The sequence below is a fragment of the Globicephala melas genome, chromosome 8 (assembly GCF_963455315.2).
Source record: "Globicephala melas chromosome 8, mGloMel1.2, whole genome shotgun sequence".
NCBI classification, from domain to species: Eukaryota; Metazoa; Chordata; class Mammalia; order Artiodactyla; family Delphinidae; genus Globicephala; species Globicephala melas.
The window spans coordinates 3,240,249-3,264,646 of NC_083321.1; the positions used below are offsets into that span (position 1 = coordinate 3,240,249).

The following is a 24,398-nucleotide window of genomic DNA, read 5'->3' on the forward strand; positions in this document are numbered from 1 at the left end:
GAGCGGGGTGGGAACTGCCCCGCCCGGCCGCCCGGAGACCCCAGCCCCTCCGCCCCTGACCCCCCCCCCGGGTCCCGGACCCCTTCCTGTAGGGCTCCTCTCCTACCCTAGTCCCCCTCTCAGCCCTCCGCCCCCGTCTCCTAACCCTCCAGGAGGTCCTGGATCCCCTCCCCGTAGGCCCCCTCTCCTCCTAGTTTCCCTCGGCTCTTCGCCCCCTTCCCCTAAATCCTCGGGGCCCGACCTCTCCCCCTAAGCCCTCTCTCTGCCCCTTCCCCCGACCTCGCGGGTCCTGCGCCCCCTCCTGGAGGGCCCCTCCCCTCCCCTAGACCCCCTCGGCCCTCTGGCCCCTTCCTCCTAGGGACCCGGGCACCCTCCCCTCATACCCCGGACCCCTCCGCCTCTGGTCCCTCTCCTCCCCCTTCCTGCCCGCAGCCCCGGGCCCCTCCCCCTCCATCGCCCCCGACCGCTCAGAACCGCGTGCCCTTCCCCCTCAGGCCCCGACCCCTTCCCCTTCCCCCAACCCGCCCCCTTTCCTCCGACCTCAGCCTCTCCCTCCGGCCCAGGCCCTCCCTCAGCCCCCAGCCAGCCCATCCCCTTCTCTCCGACCACAGCCCCCTGCCCCGGGAAGCCTCACCCGCGCTCCCCCCGCGCCCGAAACCGCGAGCGGAAATGCGGCGAGACCGCCGCGGCCGCCGCTTCCTTCCCGTTTCAGGACCCGGCGGCGCCCCGGGACCGCAACTGAGGAACCGGCCCTCCCCACCTGGCGGAAGGCGCGCTCGCTCACCACCACTGCGGTCGCTCCGGTCCAGCCCGGCTCCGCCCTGCCTCCGCCGCGCCGCCACCTCCCGCCGCTCCCGCTTCTCCTGCCGCTCCTAGGCGCCCCTCTCCACTTCCGGTTCCGCGTGCGGGGGCGGGGCCGCATCCGGGTCCCCGAGGCCCCGCCCCCTCTGGCACGCCCCGCCCCCGCCCGGTCAGAGGCCTACGGCCTTGCTGAGACAGCGGGGTGGGAACCGTGGTCAAACCCCGGCTGACTGGCCCGCGGTCCCTGCAGCCTCCCTCGTCCACGTGGCGCCGGAAGCGCCCACCGCTGGCGCAGGCGCGAGCTCCGCCCAGGTGCCAGCCTGCAAAGCATGCTTAAAAGTTAGATGACTGTACAGAGTATATTTAGGCCCACCATGCGCGGGCCAGACTGTGCTCAGATGGACACAATCCAAGGTGCTCATACTGAATTCATAGCACAGCCCGAGGGAGCAAAGGGAAAATGAGCCTGGAAAGGGGACAATGCCGAGTGCGCTGAGCCCTGAGGACACAGGAGGTAACTGTGACGGCCAGTCACCTAGGAGGAATAGCGCCCTCCTCATCCATCCGTCTGACCATCCATTAGCCATACGTACATCATCCATCCATCCATCTTCTCCATCCATGTTCCATCCATCATCCATTCACCCACCTATCCATCCACCCACCCATCCATCCACCTGTCCATCCAGAGAAGGCCAGATATGTGTCAGGAATAGAGGTCAGCAGAATAAACGTGGTCCTTGCCCTCAGGGACCTTTCAGCCTAGAAGAGGGGTCAGGCATTAATCGAATAAGTATATACTTAGGAAACAAGGTATATGCTATAGAAGAAGTCAAAGGTCATGACATTATATTGGGGAGAAGATGGGACCCGAGCTCATCCAGGAGATCGGAGGTTTCTGTGAGCGATTAACATTTGTGCTAAGATCTGAAGGCCAAACAGAAGTAAACAAGGTAAGAAGGGAAAAATTTTCCAGGTAAGGAAAGAGCCTGTGCGAAGGTCCTGAGTCAGGAAAGGTCTTGCCACATGGGAACTGAAGGAAGTTCAGTGCAGCAGAAGTGTGGTGATGAAGCAGGGTAGTGGGGCAAGATGGGGCCAGGTCATGTAGAGATTGGGAGGGCAGAGCAAGGACCTTAGTCTTTATTCTAGAAGAAACGGGAAGTCCTTGGAGGAGATTAAGCAGAGGGGAGACATCATACAGTTTGAACTGTAATGAAATCCCTCTGGCTGCTGGGTGGAGAGTGGATGGGAAGATGGCCAGGTAGGATCCTAATATCCTGCTTGCTACCACCAGTTCAGGCAGACTGTTGGTAGCAAGTAAGATGGAGAGAAGTGAGTAGGTACAAGATACATTTAGGAAGTTAAATTGTCAGGTTTGAGGATGGACTGGGGGTACGGGGTGGGGAAGGAGATGTCAGGGGTCAAAGGATAATTTTTTAAAGATAAAATCATGATTTTCATACACATGTAAAATGAACACATGTCAAAGATCTTATTTCACTTAATAATAAATGAAGCAAAAATGTGTTACAACTTGTTCAGAGGAGAAGTCAAAGGCATGCTGAAATGAATTTGCAAAAACCGGTCTATCCATAGGGCAACGTCAGCTGTATTTCATTGGACACAGGTAATTTGCCTTTCTGTGGGCGCAAATTATTTGCATTGCTGTCTGTTTTCTCCAGGTTAACTTCTACCTCTACAGAGGTACGGAATAATCTAGGCAAAAATAACAAAGGCACACATCCTGTAGAATCATGTTTATCGGCGGCTCCAGCATTCTGTTAAAAGAATACCTAAGAATCATTTTTGCCCATTCTAAAGTCTGGAATTTTTCCTTCCAAAAGGATGACTCCTAGTATCTGAGTAGGTGCTCAGACAGGGCAGATGGGCGGGTGGGGAATGAGGGGTGGAGGGTGGGGGAGAAGATGCACCAGGATTGCGATGGAAGAGTGAGGATACGTTTGTGGACTTGGTACTGTTGAGGGGCCTGTTGCATGTCAAAACGAGGTCCACGAAGTGATGCTGGAGAGATGGCTTTTGAGCAGGAGCTTTAAGACTAAGCAGGATAAGGACGTAAAAAGGTAGGAAAGGCCATCCCGGGAAGAGGGAGGGATTGCAGCAAAGGCACAGAAGTGGCAAAGAACGGGGTCCGCATAGAAAACCTTGAGGTCAGATGGATAGAATCGAAGTGCTTTCGCTTCCATCATTACCACGGACAGTGCAGTGCTGTGTGCAGTCAGGCATCAAGCTAATTGCTTGGTGGACTAAGGGAAGGCTCCCTTTTGATATAGGATTTTAGGCTCTGGACACAGAGGATCTGACAATAGATCCCAACTCCAAGGCCTACTAGCTTTGTGACCGTGGGCAGTCACTCTGTCTTTCTGAGCCCCGGTCTCCCCATTTGTGCAGCTAGCTGTTGTCTCCTGGAGATTGTAATATGCAGGTCCCACGTTGCTTGGTTAGCCCAGGGCCCGGCATACAGTTAGTGCCCAGTAAGTGTTGGCCCTGTTGACTGAAAAAGGATGCACAATGTGAGAGTTGTGAGTTAAGTTTTATTTGGGGCAAAGTGAGGACTACAGTCTGAGAGACAGCCTTTCAGATGGCTCTGAGGAACTGCTCCAAAGAGGTGGAGTTGGGGGGGTCAGTAGACATGATTTTAGTGAAGGGAGGGGCACATGCAGTCAAACACACATTTTCACAGAGGCTAGCTGCTAGTCACGAGGTGCAGATGTCCCTGTTAATAATTTTAGTGCTTTTCTAGGTATGAGAAGATGCAAGAAATTGGACTCAGAAAATCTTCTCCTGAAAATATCTAACTACCTGAAGACCTGTTCTGCCAGTTTTTCCCAGAGTACAGAGCACTTCATTCCTGATCTCCACCCTGACCTCCTTTCAGGGTAGGTTGAAAGTCAGTGACTGCAGCGGCTCATGACTGCATCCTTGTAGAGGCAGAGGGAACTATCCCACCTGGAAGTAGGGGAACTAACATTTGGGGACAGCCTGGCTTTGTCAGACACCACTGTGAGATTTTTAAAGTATAAGTGTGATACTGTGATTTATAAGAAATATGGGGACTTCCCTGGCAGTCCAGTGGTTAGGATTCCGGGCTTTCACTGCTGTGGCCCGGGTTCAATCCCCGGTTGGGGAACTGAGATTCCCGCGAGCCACGCAGCGCGGCCAAAATAAAAATTTTTTAAAAAGAAGTATGTATTTGGTCATTCAGATGACCAAATGTATATTTCTCATATATAGTTGATCTTCATTCACAGCTCCTGTTTTACAGCTCCCCAAACCCTTGGAATTTCCTAACTGTTAAGAGCATAAATACGTCTCGTTATATGAATGAGCTGACTTTTGGAAAGCACCTAAGGATGGGAGCTGGTTGCCAGGAGAACCAACTAAGTGACTAGAGGGTTGGAAATTTCAGTCCCACCCTTGAGCTCTGGGGAGGGGAGAAGTGAAGAACGGCGGGTTGAATTAATCGCCAAGGGCCAAGAGTTCATCAATCGTGCATGTGTAATGAGTCCTCCATAGAGACCCAAAAGGACGGGGTTCTGGGAGCTCCCGAGTTGGTGAACGTGTGCAGATCTGGGGAGAGCGCTGCCTGGAAAGCATGGAAGCTCTGAATCCTTTCTCACACCTTGCCCTGTGCACCTCTTCCATCTGGCTGTTCCTGAGTTCATAACCTTTTAAGATAAATCTGTGATCTAGCAAGTAACAAGGTTCTCTGAGTTCTGTGAGCCACTCTAGCAAATTCATCGATCCCAAGGAGGGTTGGGAACCTCTGACTTATAGCCAGTGGCTTAGAAGCACAGGTGACAACCTGCACTTGGGGCTGGTGTCTGAAGTCCAAGGAGGAGGTCGTGGGAACCTCCAGTCTGTAGCCGTGAGTCAGAAGCGCAGGTAGCAACCTAGACTTGCAGTTGACGTCTGACGTGGGCGTGCGGGAGTTGTGCGACTGGATCTGTAACCTTCAGGCTCTGACGCCACCTCGGAGCAGGTAGCGTGAGAGCTGAGCTGAATTCTCAGGCGCCCTGCCGGTGTCTGAGAATTGTTTGTTGGGGGGGGGGGTGGGGGGGACTACCCCGACATTAGAAGTGGAGTCTCAGAACACCAATAGGATATTTCATTTTCCCCTCAAAACAGCTTTATGCGTTGAAATTATTTTTTAAGAGTCGTTTTTATTGAGCTATAATTACATAAAATACAACACACCCACTTACAGCATACAATTCAGTGGTTTTTAGTATTGTCAGGAGGTGGCACTGTTATCCTCCAGGGCTCTTGGCCCCCTTAATCAATAGAAATGGATCAGAAGCCAGACAAGAAATTCAGGCAGGGCTGTACTGGGGCCCCTGCTGCAGCAGGAGGGTGCGAGAACAAGTAAGAGGTTCCCTCGCTCACTTCCCGAGGGGGGCAGCTGGTTCCCTCTATGGGGGGCGGGTAGGGGTGTGTCCTGGGGTCGGGCTGGAGCGGTGACTTAGGGGGTTTGCCCAGCCCTTTTTTTTTTTTTTTTTTTTTTTGCGGTACGCGGGCCTCTCACTGCTGTGGCCTCTCCCGTTGCGGGGCACAGGCTCCGGACGCGCAGGCTCAGCGGCCATGGCTCACGGGCCCAGCCGCTCCGCGGCATGTGGGATCTTCCGGGACCGGGGCACAAACCTGTGTCCCCTGCATCTGCAGGCGGACTCTCAACCACTGCGCCACCAGGGAAGCCCCGCCCAGCCCTTTGGTCGTGGTGTGTGCAGGGGTCATGCGCAGTACCCTGCTTCTGCTCCCGGCTCTTCAGAAGTGGCAGTTGGGTTTTGGGGCTTTTTGTATCTTGTTTTCCGTAATTGCCCCAACTGTACACGCACGCAGTTATTTTTAGCCCCTTACAGTTTCTTTGTATTTTGTTGCTCAAGGAGATGTTTGTCCAGATGTAAGCACTGCAGCAAAGGGTCCCAGTTCCCAGGTCCCAGCCTGTCTCAGTGCAACCGTCACCACAACCGACCTTTAGAACATTTTCATCCCCCCCAGAGGAGACCCTGCTTGTTAGTGATCAATTTCTATCCACCCCATCCCACCCCAAGCAACCACTCATCCGCTTTCTCTCGATGAGCTGGAATTATTTTTTTAATATTTATTATATTATATAATTATATAATACATATGCCACATTCAATGAGCTGGAATTACTGCTTCCATTGTCCAGATTAGAATAACCAAAGCTCACAGGAGACTGGTCAGCAGGAAGGTGGCGTGAGCTTTGTGACGCACAAAGACCACTCTGGCTGCTACGGGGAGGACAGACCGCACAGCATGTGGGTTCTTAGTTCCCTGCCCAGGGATCGAACCCGTGCCCCCTGCAGTGGAAGCACGGAGGCTTAATCACTGGACCACCAGGGAAGTCCCACTGTATGCATTCTAAATATAACGTTAAGGATCCTTAACATTACGGTGTTAGCCCTTACGACGCCTTGCTGCTTCTGGTCTTGCAGTCTTGGAACTTGAGACTGCACTGCTGTGAAGAAGCTCCTGGAGTGTGAGAGACGCCACATGAAGGAGAACCCAGGCCTCCCAGCCAAAAGCCAGCACCAGCTTCCAGGTACCTGACTGAGACCACCTCGGACTTCCCAGCCCCACAAGAGCTGTCAGGTGACTGCCATCACGTAAGTGGTTCCAGGAAAGACCAGCGGAAGAACCACCCAGATTGCCAGTCCACCGAATCAAGAGAAACAAGAAATCATTGTTTTTACCACTAAGTTTTGGGGTGGATTTTTACAAAGCAACAGATAAGATAGCAGATGGTGATCTACAGGGAATTGTGAAATCGATTTTCTGGGGGAGGAAAACAGTATAAAAAGTATATAAGACGGCAGAATAGAATATATGAGTTCATTTCATATAGAATCGTTGCAATTATCTGTTGCTGTGTAATAAGGCACTCCAAAAGTTCATGGTGAAAAGCCACCACCATTTTATGCTGAAACTTCATATGCTGGACCAGGAGTTTGGCAAGTGCAGGGGATGTGGTTCATCTTTGTTTTCAATGGAGCCTCGGCTGTGATAGATCAAATTTGGGGCTGTGGCTGGATGAACTGATTAGGGCCGTATGTCTGGGGCCTTGACTCTGTCTGCTGGGTGCGTTCCTCGTTTCTTCTCCCCATCATGTCTTCAGGAACAGGAACGTCCAACTTGGCTTCTTCACTTCCAGTAGGCTGGCAGGAGCCGCGAGGATCTCGCTCTGCACAGCTCTCCATGGGGCCAGCTTGGGCTTCCTTACAGCATGGTGGGCCTGGGTAGCTGGACTTCTTACTCGGTGGCTGGTTTCTGCAAGGCTTCTGCTGACCTCGCTTCACAGATCCGTGAACATCACACCTGCTACATTCTGTTGGTCAACCAGGTAAGTCGCTGAGGCCAGCCCAGGCTTAAGGAGGTCGGGAGGGGGGATTAAGACCCCACCTCTCAATGAGAGGAGCAGCAAAGAATCTGCAGCCTGGGGGGTATTTTGTCACATACTGTATTTCTAAGATGTCATTGCTTGTAAGACACATCCTGACTTCACGGGTAAAAAGATGTGAAAAAACGGTCATAATAAAATTGATGAGCAGAGCTGTGGTGTAAAATGTTTTCCACTGTGGCTTGCTTAGAAGTTCAAAACTAGGCTAAATTACATTCCAAAGTGAGAGCCAAGAAGCAATTTCCAGACATCTAGTCCAGACTAAGACAGTTTGTCACATGGAGGATGTCCCTAAAATAACTATTAAAATTTTTGTTATGCTAAAAAAATTCACACGAATGCAAAAACAGATTAATATAATAAACCTTCATGAAACCGTTACCCATCTTTTTTTTCTTTTTTAACATCTTTATTGGAGTGTAATTGCTTTAAAATGTTGTGTTAGTTTCTGCTGTATATCAAAGTGAATCAGCTACATGTATAGACATCCCCCATATTCCTTCCCTCTTGTGTCTCCCTCCCACCCTCCCTATCCCACCCCTCTAGGTGGTCACAAAGTACTGAGCTGATCTCCCTGTGCTATGCAGCTGCTTCCCACTAGCTATCTATTTTACCTTTGGTAGTGTATATATGTAAATGCTACTCTCTCACTTCGTCCTAGCTTACCCTTCCCCCTCCCCATGTCCTCAAGTCCATTCTCTATGTCTGCATCTTTATTCCTGTCCTGCCCCTAGGTTCGTCAGAACCTTTTTTTTTTTGTAGATTTCATATATATACATGGAATACATATATACGGTAGTTGCTTTTCTCTTTCGGACTTACTACACACCCTGTATGACAGACTCTAGGTCCATCCACCTCGTTACAAATAACTCAATTTTGTTTCTTTGTATAGCTGTGTAATGTTCCATTGTATGTATGTGCCACATCTTCTTTATCCATTCATCTGTCGATGGACACTTCCATCACCCATCTTTAACAGTTATCTCCCCCCAGGGTCAATTTTTTTTGATCCATATCCTGACTTATCCCTGCCCCAGGATTATTTTAAAGCAAATGCCAGACACTGTATTATTTCATCTGTAAATACTGGGGAATACTGTCTTTCCACATGCCTTTTTTGTTGTAATCACAGTAATCCACTTGGCTTGGCAATAGATAATATTTACAGCCTTATTAATGGAAACAGTGGACGTGGATTCAACCAACTTTGATTTAACTGTGTTGGGCGAGGAAAGGGCAGGGCAGAGGAATGCTAAAATTCCCATCTACCATAAAGAGTTGCCAATCTGCAAAGTCTAAAATTGGTGAATCAAGGGCTTCCCTGATGGCACAGTGGTTAAGAATCCGCCTGCCAGTGCAGGGAACATGGATTCGAGCCCTGGCCCGGGAAGATCCCACATGCCGCGGAGCAACTAGGCCCGTGTGCCACAACTACTGAGCCTGAGAGCCACAACTACTGAAGCCCACACGCCTAGAGCCCGTGCTCCGCAACAAGAGAAGCCACCACAACTAGAGAAAGCCCGCACGCGGCAACAGAGACCCAACACTGCCAAAAATAAAAACAAATAAATTTATAAAAAAATATAAATAAATAAATAAAATTGGTGAATCAAGGGGCCACATTAAGCACAAATTACTTAGGAGTAAGGAAGCAACTAGAGGAAACAGTTAACCCAGATGCACATGGACCACAGAAGCAGAAGTCAGAGAGTGGGGCTGCTGGGGTCTCACTTAAGTGATATACACGTTATTACTTTGATTAAAATAAAACATTAAAAAGAAAGTAAGGTGGGGACTTCCCTGGTGGTTCAGTGGTTAAGACTCCACGCTCCCAATGCAGGGGCCCCGGGTTCGATCCCTGGTCCGGGAATTAGATCCTACATGCATGCCACAACTGAGTTTGCATGCCACAGCTAAGGAGCCTGCCTGCCACAACTAAGACCCGATGCAACCAAATAAATAAATATTAAATTTAAAAAATTAAGATGTTGGAGAATTGATGACTAAAATCTCTTCGGCCCTATAGGTAGTGTAATACTACAATTCCTCAGTTACGTTTTCTTTTTTTTTTTTATAAATTTATTTATTTCATTTATTTTATTTTTGGCTGCATTGGGTCTTTGTTGCTGCACGCGGCTTTCTCTAGTCGCAGTGAGCGGGGGCTACTGTTCGTTGCGGTGCACGGGCTTCTCACTGCGGTGGCTTCTCTTTGTTGCGGAGCACGGGCCCTAGGTGTGCAGGCTTCAGTAGTTGTGGCGTGCAAGCTCAGTACTTGTGGCGCACGGGCTTAGCTGCTCCGCGGCACGTGGGACCTTCCCGGACCAGGGCTCAAACCCGTGTCCTCTGCATTGGCAGGTGGATTCTTAACCACTGTGCCACCAGGTAAGTCCCCAAATCACTTTTTAATAGAGCAGAGCCCGTCTGTCTACCTTTGCAGCTAGGGACACTCGACACACTCCAGTTGGAAGAATACTTCTCCTACCAGTCAAACCTGTTTGCACGCCACGGGTCATTTTGATTATTTTAAAATATTTTCCATGTTCTACCTGGCCAGTCTCTGCCAGCACCTGCCAGGTCACTGTGAGCCGTCTGATGGTCCTTCCCCCCACATCCCAGCCCAGCCCCCTGCTCTCTGCTCACAGCGCCCTTCATGGGATGTCGAGGGTCCAGTCCCCACTAGAGGGCAGTCCCTCGGCAGGGACAGTTCTAGCCATCCTGGTATCTCCAGGGCGGCAGGGTCTTCTCCAGAGTGCCTGATGGTGGTGGTCCCACAAAGATACGTCTGTGCACATCTCTGGAACTGGTGAATGTGACTTTATTTGGCAAAGTGATCTTTGTAGATGTAATTAAGGATCTTGAGATGAGATCGCCTTGGATTACCTGGGTGGGCCAATGAGAGGTGTTCTTATAAGAGACAGAAGATGAGACGCTCAGAGGAGAGGCCACGTGAAGACAGAGCAGACTGGAAGGATGCGGCCACGGCCACGGAAGCCAGCAACCACCGAACACTGGAAGAGAGAATGGACCCTCCCCTCGAGCCTCCGCAAGGACCTGGCCCACCTCCTCTCCCACTGCACCTGCACGCTGGGCGTAGGGCTGCACACAGTGCTGGTCTCAGACAGCAGTACTTGAAAAGGTGCCCCGCTGAGTCCAGGACATGAAACAGCAAAGGCACCGGCTACCCATTCTCACCAAGGGATTAAGCCAAGGAAATGTAAGAAACAAAAGGATCTGCGATATTCAGAAATGTATTGAGGACTTCCTTGGTGGCACAGCGGTTAAGAATCTGCCTGCCAGTGCAGGGGACACGGGTTCGAGCCCTGGTCCAGGAAGATCCCACATGCTGCGGAGCAACTAAGCCCGTGGGCCACAACTACTGAGCCTGCGCTACAGAGCCTGTGAGCCACAACTACTGAGCCCTCGTGCCACAACTACGGAAGCCCACGCGCCTAGAGCCCGTGCTCCGCAACAAGAGAAGCCACCGCAATGAGAAGCCCGCGCACCGCAACGAAGAGTAGCCCCCACTCGCCGCAACTAGAGAAAGCCCGCACGCAGCAACGAAGATCCAACGCAGCCAAAAATAAAAGTAAACAAACAAATTTATAGAAATGTACCGAATGACACGTGGGTAGTAACAACAGCAGCTGTGGTAGCACTTGGATATGCACCTACTCATCTATCTGGCAAGAACACAGGAAAGACGGACTCTTCCGGATACCCCGGAAACCCATCTTGGGTGAGGAGAGGACTTAGCTCGTAAAAGGCAAAGAACAAAAACTAAAACCACAGTGACCTCAAACACGCGTGACATGAAACTTAGATCCTTAAGGGTAGGATGTGTAGCCTAACAAAGAGTTTCTAATGGTGGGAAGAGTCAAGACCCTCTTTAACGTGACCACACCTGGACTGCGGACTGACTTCCCTCCCATCCCCGTGAGGGGCTAAAGCCCTGGGCTCTGGCTGTGAAGGGAGCAGACCTAAGAAGCGTGGCTAACGAGTGTTCTAAGAGAAGCAAGACTACAGAAACGTCTCCTTACTGCTTCCTTTGGGTATTTCTTCATCGACACTTGTTTTTAAGGCCTAAGTGGAATCCATGAGACAAGTTGTCATAAAACACCTGCAGCTTATGAATCAGGCATGACTCCGTTTCCAGAATCTTTCAGATACTCACGGCTCGCTGGGCTTTGTTCAGGCGAAAATGGAGTGTGAGATGGGAAAAGCACTCTGTGGTTTTCAATCTCACACTTAAGTTAACCCTGAGAACTAGGAAATGCAGAAAATAAGGCCGCTCCTAAGTTAAACTGGAAGACGAGCAAAGCACAGGTTCTAAAGAGGGAAACACACCATGACCTGACAGCTATGTTCACAGAAACAAGCCGGAACGCATTCATCCACATAAACAACACATGTGCCATTCAGAAAGGGAGCCCGTCCGCCCTGGAGGGACAGTCGGGACAGGAATGAAACCGAGGCCATGGTCAGCAGTGCCCACCCAACAGGGCCCAAGTAGGGTGGTGGCAGTCACCAGGCTTGCGTCCTCAGACCTGATGGCAGAAACACCTTCGTGGTGGTGAGGGCGGGAAACGTCACCTAGTGAGCTAAGGCGTCCGTGCTCTCGTCCTAGTGCCGCCTGCAGTGGCCCTTCGGGAGCAGCCACCTGCACCCACCCTGCCACCCACTAGTGCCCGGCTGTCCCCCTGGGGATCCACTTTCAGCCCTCCAGCTTGGGTGTTCCCACCCCTCTGCCACACTGAACCTGGATGTGACTCAGGACTTGGCTTGAGCTATCACAGAGGCCATGAATCTGGAAGGACACAGCCCTGGGACCCTTGTGTGGCCACGTGGGAAGAGCAGGACACCAAGCCTGCCCAGAGGCGGCGGAACTGAGGAACGCGCGCGCGCGCACCGCCACCAGCACGAGTGCCTCTGCTTCGCCACTGGCTCCAGCTCTGGCCTCACCTCAGCTTGGAACAGATCCCAGCTGCTGCTGCCCCACCAGTGGCTCCTAAAAACGCACCTCCTGCAAGAGCTGCTGTTCCGGCTGCCCTGAGCGTGCCCAGGGCTGTGGCGGCACAGGGGCATCGGACAGGTGTGGCTGCCGTGCCTGATGCGGGGGGAGCCTGATGCCGGGGGGAGAGCCTGCTCCCAGATGTACCCAGAGCTGTGATTACGATTCTGCGTTAAAAAATCTTTTTTCATACTTCCCTAACTCCCTTGCTACATTCCTGTTTCTATGGAATATGTGAATAAAATTTGCTGACTAAAAAAAAAAATTAAAAAGCACCCACACCCACACACCTGCACGCGAGCACACGCACAGCCCCGGGTGTCCTCCTTCGGGTCCAGGTCTGGGTTGCCCTCGGCCGCCCCATCCCTGGACTCCACAGGTGAGCCTACACAGCGCCACGCTGTTGCCGACAATCGGCCCGGTGCCTGTGGCAGCAGAGGCTTCCAGGGCCCGGCTCCCCGTAGGTACTGATGAGAGGGCGCCTCTGGCCTCCAGAACCGAGGGCACGAACACCTGGTCCCCCTCTGGAGGACACCTGACCCTACACTCCCATCGTCCAGCCTTTTCAGTCTGTCCGTCCATTCCTACAACAGAATTTCCATATGACGACACCGGCTCCAATCAGTCGGCCTGGAGCGGGAGACGCAACAGCTGCGGTCAGTTCTCAGCAGGAGCACAGCTTGCCCTCGTACTCTGTATTGGCAGTGGAAAATTCTGCTTCAGTACTTTATTGAAAGAAAGCAATAAATAATACTGTGATAAAAATAGTTCAAAAGTAGACTGTACATACTTTGTTACATAATCGGGAAGTTCACAAAAGATGAATAGAAAAACAGAACGGTAACAGCGAACTGTACAAGTAAATTAAAGGCAGAGCCCGAATGTAAAAAGCCACGCCATCTCTGTCCGCCGGTACAGCAGCTGCGTAATAACTAATGCGCCATGATCTGAACACGTCTCCTGCTGGCTTTTTAACATGCCATTAAAAAGTAGAAGTTACATTTGCTACTTATGCAATCCAAAATGGCTATATCGTCAAAATCTAAAAATGTACGGCTAGGTCCATTCTTTAAACATGTTTACAGACAAATGTAAAAGGATGATTTACATCAGAAAAATAAGGCCTTGATTAGAGCCGCACTACATTATTCTCAGCATCTCAGTGCCTTCACCTTCCGCGTGCGCCAGTGTCTCCTCAGCGAGTGCAGTGCTTCGTGATTGGTCCTCTAAGAGTCGGCGCCCTTGACCCGGCTTCCCAGGAGGGGGGCGGGGAGGGGGGCGGGGAAGGGGGCGGGCGCGGCGGGCCGCGGGGGCCCAGGCCCCACCCCCCCACCGGAGTCGCTCTTCCCCCAGCTCGCGGCTTCTGCCAGCCACCCAAGACGAGGTGTCCGGATCCACAGAGGCCAGGCTACGGGAGAGCTCACCACCGGTCCGAAGGGATTTTCAGAGCGTTCTAATGATCCCTTCAGTCCAAATTTGATTAGAAGCTGCTCTTTAACACCCTGTATTTTTAATCTCTTCACGCTACAGAGTAAAGCATTTCTTGCTAGAAAAAGGATAGCTAAGGTCAGTCATTAAAATACAACAACAATTGCTTGAAAGTAAGTTGGCTTCTTTCAAAATGATTGTTGTAGGGCTAGGTTACATTTTGTAAAGGGTAATGCACACTGTGTCATGATTTTACAAACGCGGTAAAATCCTTTGCTCTGTCATGGTTTATCATTAAAAAATTAAACAAGAATAATTACAATAAATGCATAATTTACAAAAGCCCTATATTTGTTCGTAGGATTTATACATACAAGCATTACAGTACATTCCTTTGAAAGACTAAAATCAGATATAAGAACATGAATTGATCTGAAAGGATATTTATAGCCTGGATATACATGAAAAAGTAAGTAACTATATAAATGAAGTCATAAGTTTACATAAATATAAGAAACATTAAATTCTAAAATATTTTCTCTATGGTATTCATGAATTTTTCACTAATTAAAAACTCTGTAATAAAATATCTTAGGGTCCATATAACAAGTATTAACAGATTAAAGATTCCGTTGAGCTCAAAATGTAGTCTTCGCTGGATTCAAAATGCTGCATAATCATCTGTAGAAGTAGTGTGGGTAAACTGGAAAATAAAATAAAAGCAAACGAGTCAGTCTCGAGACAGCTTCAAGTGCCCGAGCTCCTACCCCTCCACGACCCGTCCCCAAGCCCTACGTTCTGTGCTTTGGCTGCTTTTAGAACGTAGGTAAGTATCAAGGACCAAGCGGATCACGGAGAGAATTCCTTGACTGACTTTCTTTTGACACACATCTAAAAGCTACTAATAAGAAAACCAATCGTGCATTCCAGCTGAGACGTGACAACAGAACCCTGAGAGCAGCGAGGGGAAGGCTGGGCTCCCGGGCCCACACCCACCCACAGCACCACCTGCAAAGCAAGGGTGGCCCCTCAGCAGCGGCCGACCCCGAGATGCCAGCGCAGTTTCGTTTTAAAGACGGGCCTCTGGACTGAGAGGCACACGGCGGTGCAGCCTCGTGAACCCTGATGCTTTGGGGCTTGTTCCCTTCGAGAATGTGCACGCAAGACACGGTGCTGCAGCACCGCTGACGCGGGAGCGACACCACCACGCAGGGCAACGCGACGGAGACCCGGGCCGTGCACTGACCACTCCCGGCGGCAGCTAAGCGCCAAGGTCACCTTCCGCTCTCCTGCCGCCCCATCCCCCCGGACGCTCCGGCGCCAGGGCGTGGCCTCCCCGCACCTGCGGGCCGGGGCCAGGGCCGCCCTGTACTCACCGGCGTTGGCTCAGCAGGAGTAAGTCCTGACTGCAGCGGAGTCCAGCCTCTGCGCTCCCGCCACGCTGCCTGGTCCGACAAGCACGGGAGGGAGGAAGCGTGCAAACACAGCGTGCGGTTAGTGGTGGGACGCCACACGGGGGCACAAGGACGGACACGCACTCACATCCACAGCGGCCACCTCCTGAGGGCTCTGGGGGAAACCACCAGAGGGGGAGGGGCGGACGAGCCAGAGAAAGGGAGCCTAAGGGCCACCACGTGAGGGTTCCCTTCACCTCCGCCACCCTGGGGGGCACAGGGAGGTCACACTACAGCAGCAGCCGCAGTCAGATGACAGAGAAACGCCTGCACGGTGGGTGACGACTACTCAGCGTGACCACGTGGTCCCTCCTTAAACCCTCTAGATTCAGAGAGCGCCTGGACTTCTCTTTCGCTGTATCCGCGAGGACGGTAGTCGGGCAACAGTGACAGCGGCCACGTGACGGGCCCCGCCAAGGGAACTGAAGCCCAGCACCGATGGCCCGGAGGCCCCCGCGCTCTGTTGCCCCAGGGGGACCCGCCTGCTCTCTCTCCCCTGGGAGCCTTCCGCAGCGGCTTCGACAGAGGGCAGAGGGCAGAGGACGGGGATGTAGCTAACAAAGCGGAAGAAGCCCAGTGTCAGCTTCCACCCGAAAGGATGTCACCACTGACGATTTTTTTCTTGTCAAGAAACAGGCTGCGGGGCCCAATAGGTAAGCCCTCACCCCGCTTTAAACTGAGTAAGAAATTTCCATAACCCCTAGCATTAATCCGCTGCTCCCAATTCAACATTTTTCGTTTCCCCACAGGTCCACCCAGAACACATTTGACCAATATTTGGCCGCGGTTCCGGAAAGGGCTTAAGACGGCTGGCGCTGCTGATCGGAGCAGATCTTTTTGTTTTTAAAGCCATTGATTTGGACATTTTATTTTACTTTATTTATTTATATTTGGCCACACCACGTGGCACACAGGCTTAGTTCCCGACCAGGGATCGAACCCGCGCCCCCTGCACTGGAAGCGTGGCGCCTTAACCACTGGGCCACTGGGGAAGTCCCGCACAGCATCTTTCTAAATCCTTCTGATCCTAAGAACCCCAGGGACCTGCTGCACTTTTTGCCTTCAAAAGCCATGAAAACAACCCATTTTAATAGTTTATGCCTTCCTTATCACACAAGGGTAAAAAGTCATCTCCCATATAATATACTGCCTACACCTCTTTCTAGGAGTATTTTTAATTTATCAAAACTCTAATGTTAACATCACTGTGAGCATTTAACAGCGAAATGTGATTTATAACAAGGAGAATGGAAATGAAGCAGTGAGGAAAATAAGAAAGCACTCACTTAGACTATCCAATAAATTGAAGGCCAAGCTACGGTTAAAATCTGTAAAAATGGGGCTTCCCTGGTGGCGCAGTGGTTGAGGGTCCGCCTGCCGATGCAGGGGACGCGGGTTCGTGCCCCGGTCTGGGAAGATCCCATATGCCGCGCAGCGGCTGGGCCCGTGAGCCATGGCCGCTGAGTCTGCGCGTCCGGAGCCTGTGCTCCGCAACGGGAGAGGCCACAACAGTGAGAGGCCCGTGTATCGCAAAAAAAAAAAAAAAAAAAAAAAAAAAAAAAACCCAAATCTGTAAACCGCCCTCACTAAAGGGTCCAGCTTAGTTAGCAAAGGCTTCCCTAAATGTACTTTGCTCTGATTTTCATACAGGCAAGTGAGAGCAAAACTTACAAACCTACGCATGGGAAGGGCTGATAACAGGAGAAAACTGCAAACCCCGTCAGCACACTTCGAAAACCCCTCGCTCTCCTGCAGCCCGGCCACGGCAGGCATGGGGACGGCCTGAGTAACAGCAGCGCCGCAGCGGCCCTAAGGGCTCCGCCCTCACGGGACTGAGGACGTGCCAGGCGCTTTCCTGAGCCGCGACCCGCTCTGTGAATCACTTGTGTAACCGGCACGGGCAGCCGGGGGGGAGGGTGCCCCAAGACGACCCTTTCCCAGATGGGAAACTGAGGAGCGGTGCTCAAGGCGCCTCCTAGGCCGCAGGGCCAGACTCAGACCCAGGCCGTCCGTCTTGATTTTGCTGCCGAGTGGGGACACAGCAGTGCTGAGAGCCCACCCTTAACTAGCGGTGCTCTCTGGCAGAGCGGTTGTCAAAGGGAAGAGCAGAGCTGGGTGTGAAATGACTATGGGCCCAGCCATGCTCGGGTGATGACTTCTCTCAACCTCACCTTCTTCCTTCTCCCCGGCCTTCTACAGCGTGCAAGGGACAAATAACAGTGAGGACGGAGGGAGGACAGGAAGGTGGAGGTTATTTCAAATGGACTCAGTCACCGTTCTAGCGTGAAGAGAAGTCGAGGGGGAGCTGGTGGGGTCTGAAAACTACTACGTGCTATTTTATGAAACAGCTTCTGAGCGCTGCCTGCCACACACACATCTTTACGAGCATGGGTGTCGATCTAACGCTCTGAGAATACACACGATTCTTAGTTTTATTAGTTAGAAGAGTATGCTAATATTCAACCAGACAAGAACTTAAGAAGTAAGACTCTATTACTGTTAAACTTTTATAAACAGATGTTAGGATTAATTGTAAGCATGTACACCTGGGCATGCAGCAGTACTCAAGTGCCTTGTCACATACTAAGTAGGCCATTCTAGATCATTATTAACGTTCCAGTCCCGGAGCTGCTCAAGCTGCCTACCAACGGCTGGGGCAGCACTGCATCACCTACCGTCCAGCTGCATCTTCTTTGGCTGCACAGAGGGCGAGGACAGAGAGGACGGGACCCGGAAATTTGCGGGGAGAGTCTCTGCTGACCCAGCAGCTAAGCCACGAACATCCTTTGGTCTAAATTTTTTTCTCCAAGAAGGTGCTCTCCTAAAGCTTTTATCATCATCCTGGTGAATTAAAGGACAGAAAACAAGACAGATTTAAAAATAAAGGACAAAAACATAAAGTTACCAGCCCTTTAAAATGACTGAGCTTATTACCGCATCTTTATCTCACCCCGTTCGTGACAACCATATGATTAGCTGGGAACTGTGGAGAGTGGCCGGGGGCCCGGTACCACTGATGCTGGGACCCTAACCGAGCATCAACCAGGACTGCCTGGGCCGCCCGGGTGTACGTTCCTCCTGACAATTACCAGGCTTCACTTCTTATCTTGAAGGAATCACCTTCTTGCTATATAATATAACACGTTTTTATTTTCCTTTAAAAACAGTTTTCGAGCTGTAAACAATTCTGTCTCCTGCTGGGACAGAGCCAGCAAATGCTGCTTTAGGTGCCCTTCTACTCTCTTTGTCAAACTCAAGTTTCCTTAATGTCCAATGAAGAGAATAACGATAAGTGTGGGAATAAATGAGTCATGGTTTTGTGTAAGGGGAAATTAATATTTTGTGCTTTCCAATATACTTATGAAACAGTCCCCCAAAGCACAGGGGCTCTGGATTAGGGTAAGACATCCAGCTGGTCCCCAAAACACAACTTAGACTCCATTCCTAAGCTGAAACCAGTGTTTCACGATATAAAAAAATACCTTTGAGGGGTATCAAAAGTTAAATAGCGAAAATTAAAAAAAAATACAAACCCCTATCTTACTGAAGCCATTCATTTTTTAAAAATTAATTTTATTTATTTATTTTTGGCTATGCTGGGTCTTTGTTGCTGCCCACGGGCTTTCCCTAGTTGCGGTGCGCAGGGGCTACTCTTCGTTGTGGTGCGCGGGCTTCTCACCGAGGGGGCTTCTTTTGTCGTGGAGCACGGGTTCTAGGCGCACAGGCTTCAGTAGTTGTGGCTCGCGGGCTCTAGAGCGCAGGCTCAGTAGTTGTGGCGCACGGGCTTAGCTGCTCCGCGGCATGTGGGACCTTCCCGGACCAGGGCTCGAACCCGTGTCCCCTGCATTGGCAGGCGGATTCTTAACCACTGTGCCACCAGGGAAGTCCAAAGATATTAAATTTTTAATAGCTCATTTGTTAATAAATTTTTAAGAGCAAAGCTTAACTTGTAAAGTAAAACTGTCTCCACGTTTAGAAGAAATACCCTGACTACATGGTTCATACAAGTATGATAAGATAATGACTTTTAAAGTTGCATTAATGTAAATTAAGCTGAAAACTTACTTCATCGAACCTTCTGTCAGTCCCCATGACCAAAAGGTTGTTAAACTCTCTTTCCAAGACAGCACGAGCCTGAAATCATAAAACAACACCACCTACAGCTTTCAACAATCTCATTTGAATATCAGCACTTCTGGACTGCTTTTTAAACCAAGACTTTAAAAACAAAACAAAACAAAGAAACTCAGACTCTGACAGTATTTTACATCAGGGGTTTAACATGGAGTCCGTGGATGGCCTTTTGGGGAGAGGGATCCATGACCTCTTGGAAATTATATACAAAAGTGTGCTCTGTGGGTTGGTGCTGGTGGGAAGATCGGGGTACTGGCAAAAGATATACAATCTTCCGTAGAAGAATAAAAAAATGTCCTCATTCTCAAATGAGCCCACGAGTCAACAAGAATTGCAATTACACATAGAAACAAAATTAATAAAACCTTCATCTGACACACAAAGTATTTCTCTTTCCATGGAAGAACTAAATCTCGATACACGTCACTCTTACCAGAGTACTGACTTGAATGAAAGTTCCCCTTATTGTGTTTACTGTAAGACTCTCATGCTTCCAACGGAAAATGAAAAGTCAATAGGCAAAAATACTGCGGAATGAAGCATTACAGATTTTGAACTATTACATGACGAATTTGGTATGGAATGAGATTACTAGTGGTCTGAGATGTTGTTAAGTTCGGTCTCCATTCAGATAGGCAGCAACACGTCTGCATGGGGAGAACGGACCACACACTGCGCCCCAGTGAAGGCCCGGCATCTGGGCTGTACCTGTGTGTTCTGCGTGGGGATCTGTAACAAGAGGGCCAGCGCGTTGAAGTCGAAGGTTTCGTCTAAGGCCAGAAGGGCGCCGTGCACACCGCTCTCTACGAGGTTGTTTGCGTATTCCTTGAGACCGATGGAGAGGATCCAGCGAATCACTCGATCGTTGCTCCAAACAAGCACATCTGCAGATGAATAAAAACACTTTTTAAAGTGGCCTCAGAAAGCTGTGTTCATCACGTACACCCTGCAGGCACGGCGGAAAGATCCCTGCCGCAAAACTGACCCTTCAGCTCCTGACAAAAGCTGGGAGACGCCGTTAGGCGGGCAGCCAGCCCCTCCTGCACTGAGACGCTGGTGGCTTGGCCCTTCCCCACTCCAATGGAGACTGTCCCATTAGAACTCATTCTTCAAGTGAACCCAAGAGGAATGAAGTTATTACGTACACTTAGTTTCTAGAGAACAGAAAACGAGGATCCAGGGATCAGAAATAAAAGGACACACAAGGATGTGAACGCCCACCAGGTACGAACACGTTTCAGATACAGACTCGAGAGTCTTCTGATATACTTTCTTCCCGTCCCAAGGAGGAGCTGGCGCCGTATCTGGACACCCTGCTCAATTCAGCATCAACCTCTCGCTTATAATTGTGAAGCCTTTTTTCTTGAAGCCATTTTTGTTGTCTCTCTTTTGTTAAAAAGAGAGAAACTTAAAGATCTTCTCCAGCATATTAGAGATTTGGGGGGAAGATTTCATGTTAAGCCATGTCATGAATGATTAAGTCTGTGCTAGTAGAGGGCTACACAGAGCCGCAGGTGACAGAGGGCTACACAGAGCCGCAGGTGACAGAGGGCTACACAGAGCCGCAGGTGACAGAGGGCTACACAGAGCCGCAGGTGACAGAGAGCTACATAGAGCCGCAGGCGATAGAGGGCTACACAGAGCCGCAGGCGATAGAGGGCTACACAGAGCCGCAGGTGACAGAGAGCTACACAGAGCCGCAGGTGATCACCGATTACTTTCAAAGGCAGCTCCCATCCACCGTAAGCAGATTTAAACCATTTAAACCGTACAGAAAACAAGTGAAACAGAGGCACAGATTTCATTTCCAACGCCCTTTTCTGGATAAAGGTATAGAACATATAGATGTTCGCTTCTGCCTTTTCTCATGATTCACATCAACTCAATCACGACTCAACCATCCTTCACATGGGCCGCGTCTCCCCAACCGTATTTTACCTTTAGTTTCCTTCTTAGTAAAAGCTGGGGATGAAAACAGCGCTTACACTCACAGTGCTGTGGCGAGGATTAAATAAAGTGACCTCTGAAAGTGCCTGGACTCGTTCCCTAAGTCTTACTACTATTATTACTATTATTAGATTTATTTTCTGAAAATGCTGGGAGGTTTTGCATCGAGCTTAATCACTAACACCTCATGTGAAAGCACTCTATCATACCTGACCATTGAGAGGCGCATAGAGTGAGAAGCTCCCCCTCGGAGACAAGCATCTGACATCTCCCAGTGGGACAGCCCACGTCCTCCCAGGCCTCCGCACTCGCCTTCTAGCTGAAATGCCTCTGCCCTCCTCCCTGGCTAAGCGGCTCCCACTGCACCTTCAAGGCCCGCTCGCCCCAGCCTGGGAGGAGAGCCACGCGCTGCTCTCCTCTGCACTCCTCAAGTCCTTTGACAGATGCAGAGCAGTGTTTTTCACACTTAAGTCAAATGAGTGAACAGCAGGTCTCGTTCTTTTCGGCTCTGGAATGATCTACAGTGTGTAGCAGCCTTTCTGAGTGAAACAGGACACGTGTCATAGTAACAGGAAATCCCTAGAGTCATGGGAAAAATGTTTACCTTGAGACACTTAACCTATAGACTGAGCACAAGGACACAGGCACAAGTGCTCTGGCCACAGAGGAGGATCTTAAAAACACTCCCTCCTCTGTAACGATGCCAGACACGTTTTCTCCACTTAAAGCATTTCCTGATTTTTTCCTTTAGAACAGGAAATCACTGAGGCTGCTAGTACACTGGGAAGCAAGAAACACGACTGTACTAACCTTTCAGTTCATTCTGGCTTTCTTCTCTTTTTCTTTCCAGTTCTTTCCGGTCATAATTTAACCTTCGCAGGCACATAATTCCACACTGGAAACTGTTTCTATTTCCAAGAGAAAAAGAAAAAAAAAGAAAAAATTTAGACCGGGCAACAGTCAAACGTCTCCCAGCCAATTAGCAAGAACTACTTACGGCGACTAACCTGTGAAAACTATCGACCATTTTCAGCTGCCCGCGAAGGTCTTTCTTGGTCAAGTGGTCCAGCATCCGCGCGTCCACGAGGCACTCCATGAAGTAGCTGCGGTACTGCGGGAGGCCCAGGCTGGGCAGCCACTCGTTGCCGATCCACTCGTGGTTCATGTCCCCGTACGCCAGTGTCTGCTTTCAATAATCAGGGACGATCAGCTCAGGAAAAAGCCCATGAAAGCAGCCACAAGGACCGTTTGTAGCATCTTTAAACTGGATTTTTAATCTGTTACATATTCGCAAAGGCTGATAAGCTAACGACAATGTGATTGCTTATAATTTCAAAATAACTTGATCTCTTATTTACTACCTTATAAATTTGCTGGCAAAATTTTATACAAAAGGAATTATGCCATTAAAACTCTATGACTCTCTTGTGTGTATAAATTTAACGTATTTAACAACCACGATAAAATCATAACTGACTACACATTACTTTTCTGAAATAGCTTTTATACATAATAATCACGACTCATGAACAAGTTTGAAGGATCCATCTAACTCTACTCATTAACAATATCTCTGGCTGTCTTTAATTGTATTTTTAACACTTTGTTTTCCAAATCTCCTTAACAAAACATCTGTTAATCTCCAAGTCAGTCCAGTGAATTAAAAAATAGTTTTAAAAGAACCGATAAGCAAAGCAGTAACTGACAGGCTGAAAGGAGAAAGAGACAAACGCACAATTAGTCAGAGACCTCAACCCTCCTCTCTCAATTATTCAGTAACTGATTGAACGGGGAAGCCAAAACAGACAACCAACCAACCCCAGTAAGGATAGAGAAGCCTTAAATAACGCTATCAACCAACCTAACCTAACTGACATTTTATGTAACACTCCATCCAACAGCACGATACGTTCTTTTCAAGGGGATATGGAACACTCTTCAAGGAAGACGAGTCTCAGCATACTCAAAGTGACTGAAATCATACAAAGTATGTTCTCTGACCTCAACAGAATTAAATTAGGAATCAATGAAGCAGAAAGAAGAAAACAAAGGAGCAGAAATCAATGAAATGGAAACCAAAAAAACAGAAAATAAAACAATGAAACTAAAATCAATTTCTTCATAGATATCAATAAAATTGACTAACCAGAGTGATCAAGAAAAAAGAGAAGACATAAACCACCAATGTCAAGAATGAAAGAGGGGACATCAGTACAGATCCTATAGACATTGAAAGGATAGCAACAAGGGTAAACTGTGAACAGCTTTAAGCAACTTACATAAAGTAGTCTAATTTCTAGAAAGACACAATTTATGAAAGCCACTCAGTAAGAAACAGATAACCTGAATCTATTAAAACTCAAATTTGTAGTTACAAACCTTCCTACCCACCCATACACGCACACACATAAAATCTCTACCCTAAATGGCTTCACTAGTGAATCCGATCAAGCATTTATGAAAAAAATACCAATTCCACACAAACTATTCCAAAACAGTGAAGGAAAAAAACCGCCTAACTCATTCTACGAGGCCGGAATCATCTTGATACCTAAACCAGAGAAACATATAATAAGAAAACTGCAAACCAATATCCCTCAGAGACACAGATGCAGAATTCCTTAACGAAGTATCAGGAGATCAATAATCAATTAAACGAACAGGATATCGTGACAAGTAGGGCTTATCCCAAGAACGTAAGGTTGGGTCAATGTTTGAAAAACCAATGAAATTCACTGTATCGATGAACTGAAAAGAAAAACCATAATATCATCTCGAAAGACAAAGAAAAGGCAGCTGACGATATTCATCATGTATATACGGAAACCTCAGCAATCTAGGAATGGAAGAAAACTGCCTCAACCTCACATACAGAGCACTTACAAAAAACAGAGAGCTGACAACACGCAATGCATTCTCCCTAAGGTCAGGAACAAAGCAAGGATGTCTGCTCTCGCAACTTTTATTCAACACTGTATTGGAACTCCTAGTCACTGTAATAAGACAAGAAAAATGAAACTAAAATCATATGAACTGGAAAAGCAATAAAACGGTATTTGCAGATGACCTGGTTATTAATGTGGAAAATGAATCCGCAAAACAGTTACAAGAATAAAAATGAGTTTATTAGCAAAGTTGCAGGATACAAGGTCAACATATAAAAATGCACAATACTTGTAAATAC

At 49.2% G+C, this 24,398-nt stretch overlaps 2 protein-coding genes and 1 long non-coding RNA gene across 17 annotated transcripts in view; 1 reads left to right on the plus strand and 2 right to left on the minus strand.

The window, feature by feature from the left end:
* The window catches only part of CTTN (cortactin), a 33,346-nt gene extending 32,317 nt beyond the window's left edge, over positions 1–1,029 (minus strand). The window contains exon 1 of one of the 3 annotated variants that reach the window (XM_030833215.3): positions 785–1,029. The gene's annotated coding sequence lies outside the window, so the exon portion shown is untranslated. Of the gene's footprint in view, positions 1–760 lie in introns of all 3 variants that reach the window. The other 2 variants (XM_060302809.2, XM_030833216.3) reach the window with 2 other exon arrangements.
* LOC132597650 (uncharacterized) lies at positions 712–16,632 on the plus strand. Of its 5 annotated transcripts, XR_009564748.1 has the most exons (5): positions 712–1,315; positions 3,563–3,698; positions 6,279–7,183; positions 15,460–15,786; positions 15,883–16,632. It is a non-coding gene; the product is annotated as an uncharacterized lncRNA (long non-coding RNA). The 5 variants fall into 5 exon arrangements; XR_009564749.1 differs by lacking the exons at positions 15,460–15,786; positions 15,883–16,632 and adding an exon at positions 14,610–15,169 and having other exon boundaries at positions 922–1,315; XR_009564747.1 differs by lacking the exons at positions 15,460–15,786; positions 15,883–16,632 and adding an exon at positions 10,084–13,568 and having other exon boundaries at positions 922–1,315.
* Positions 12,950–24,398, minus strand: part of PPFIA1 (PTPRF interacting protein alpha 1) — a 90,378-nt gene continuing 78,929 nt past the window's right edge. For 4 of the 9 annotated variants that reach the window (XM_030833222.2, XM_060302806.1, XM_060302804.1 and 1 more), the window contains 7 exons: positions 22,222–22,397; positions 22,025–22,122; positions 19,976–20,151; positions 19,199–19,267; positions 17,809–17,974; positions 15,056–15,124; positions 12,950–14,382 (listed from right to left, as the gene is read on the minus strand). In XM_030833222.2, coding sequence (XP_030689082.1) covers positions 15,066–15,124; positions 17,809–17,974; positions 19,199–19,267; positions 19,976–20,151; positions 22,025–22,122; positions 22,222–22,397 — 744 coding nt within the window. In that variant the 3' untranslated portion in view covers positions 12,950–14,382; positions 15,056–15,065. Of the gene's footprint in view, positions 14,383–15,055; positions 15,125–17,808; positions 17,975–19,198; positions 19,268–19,975; positions 20,152–22,024; positions 22,123–22,221; positions 22,401–24,398 lie in introns of those variants that run through there. The other 5 variants (XM_060302802.1, XM_060302805.1, XM_060302803.1 and 2 more) reach the window with 2 other exon arrangements.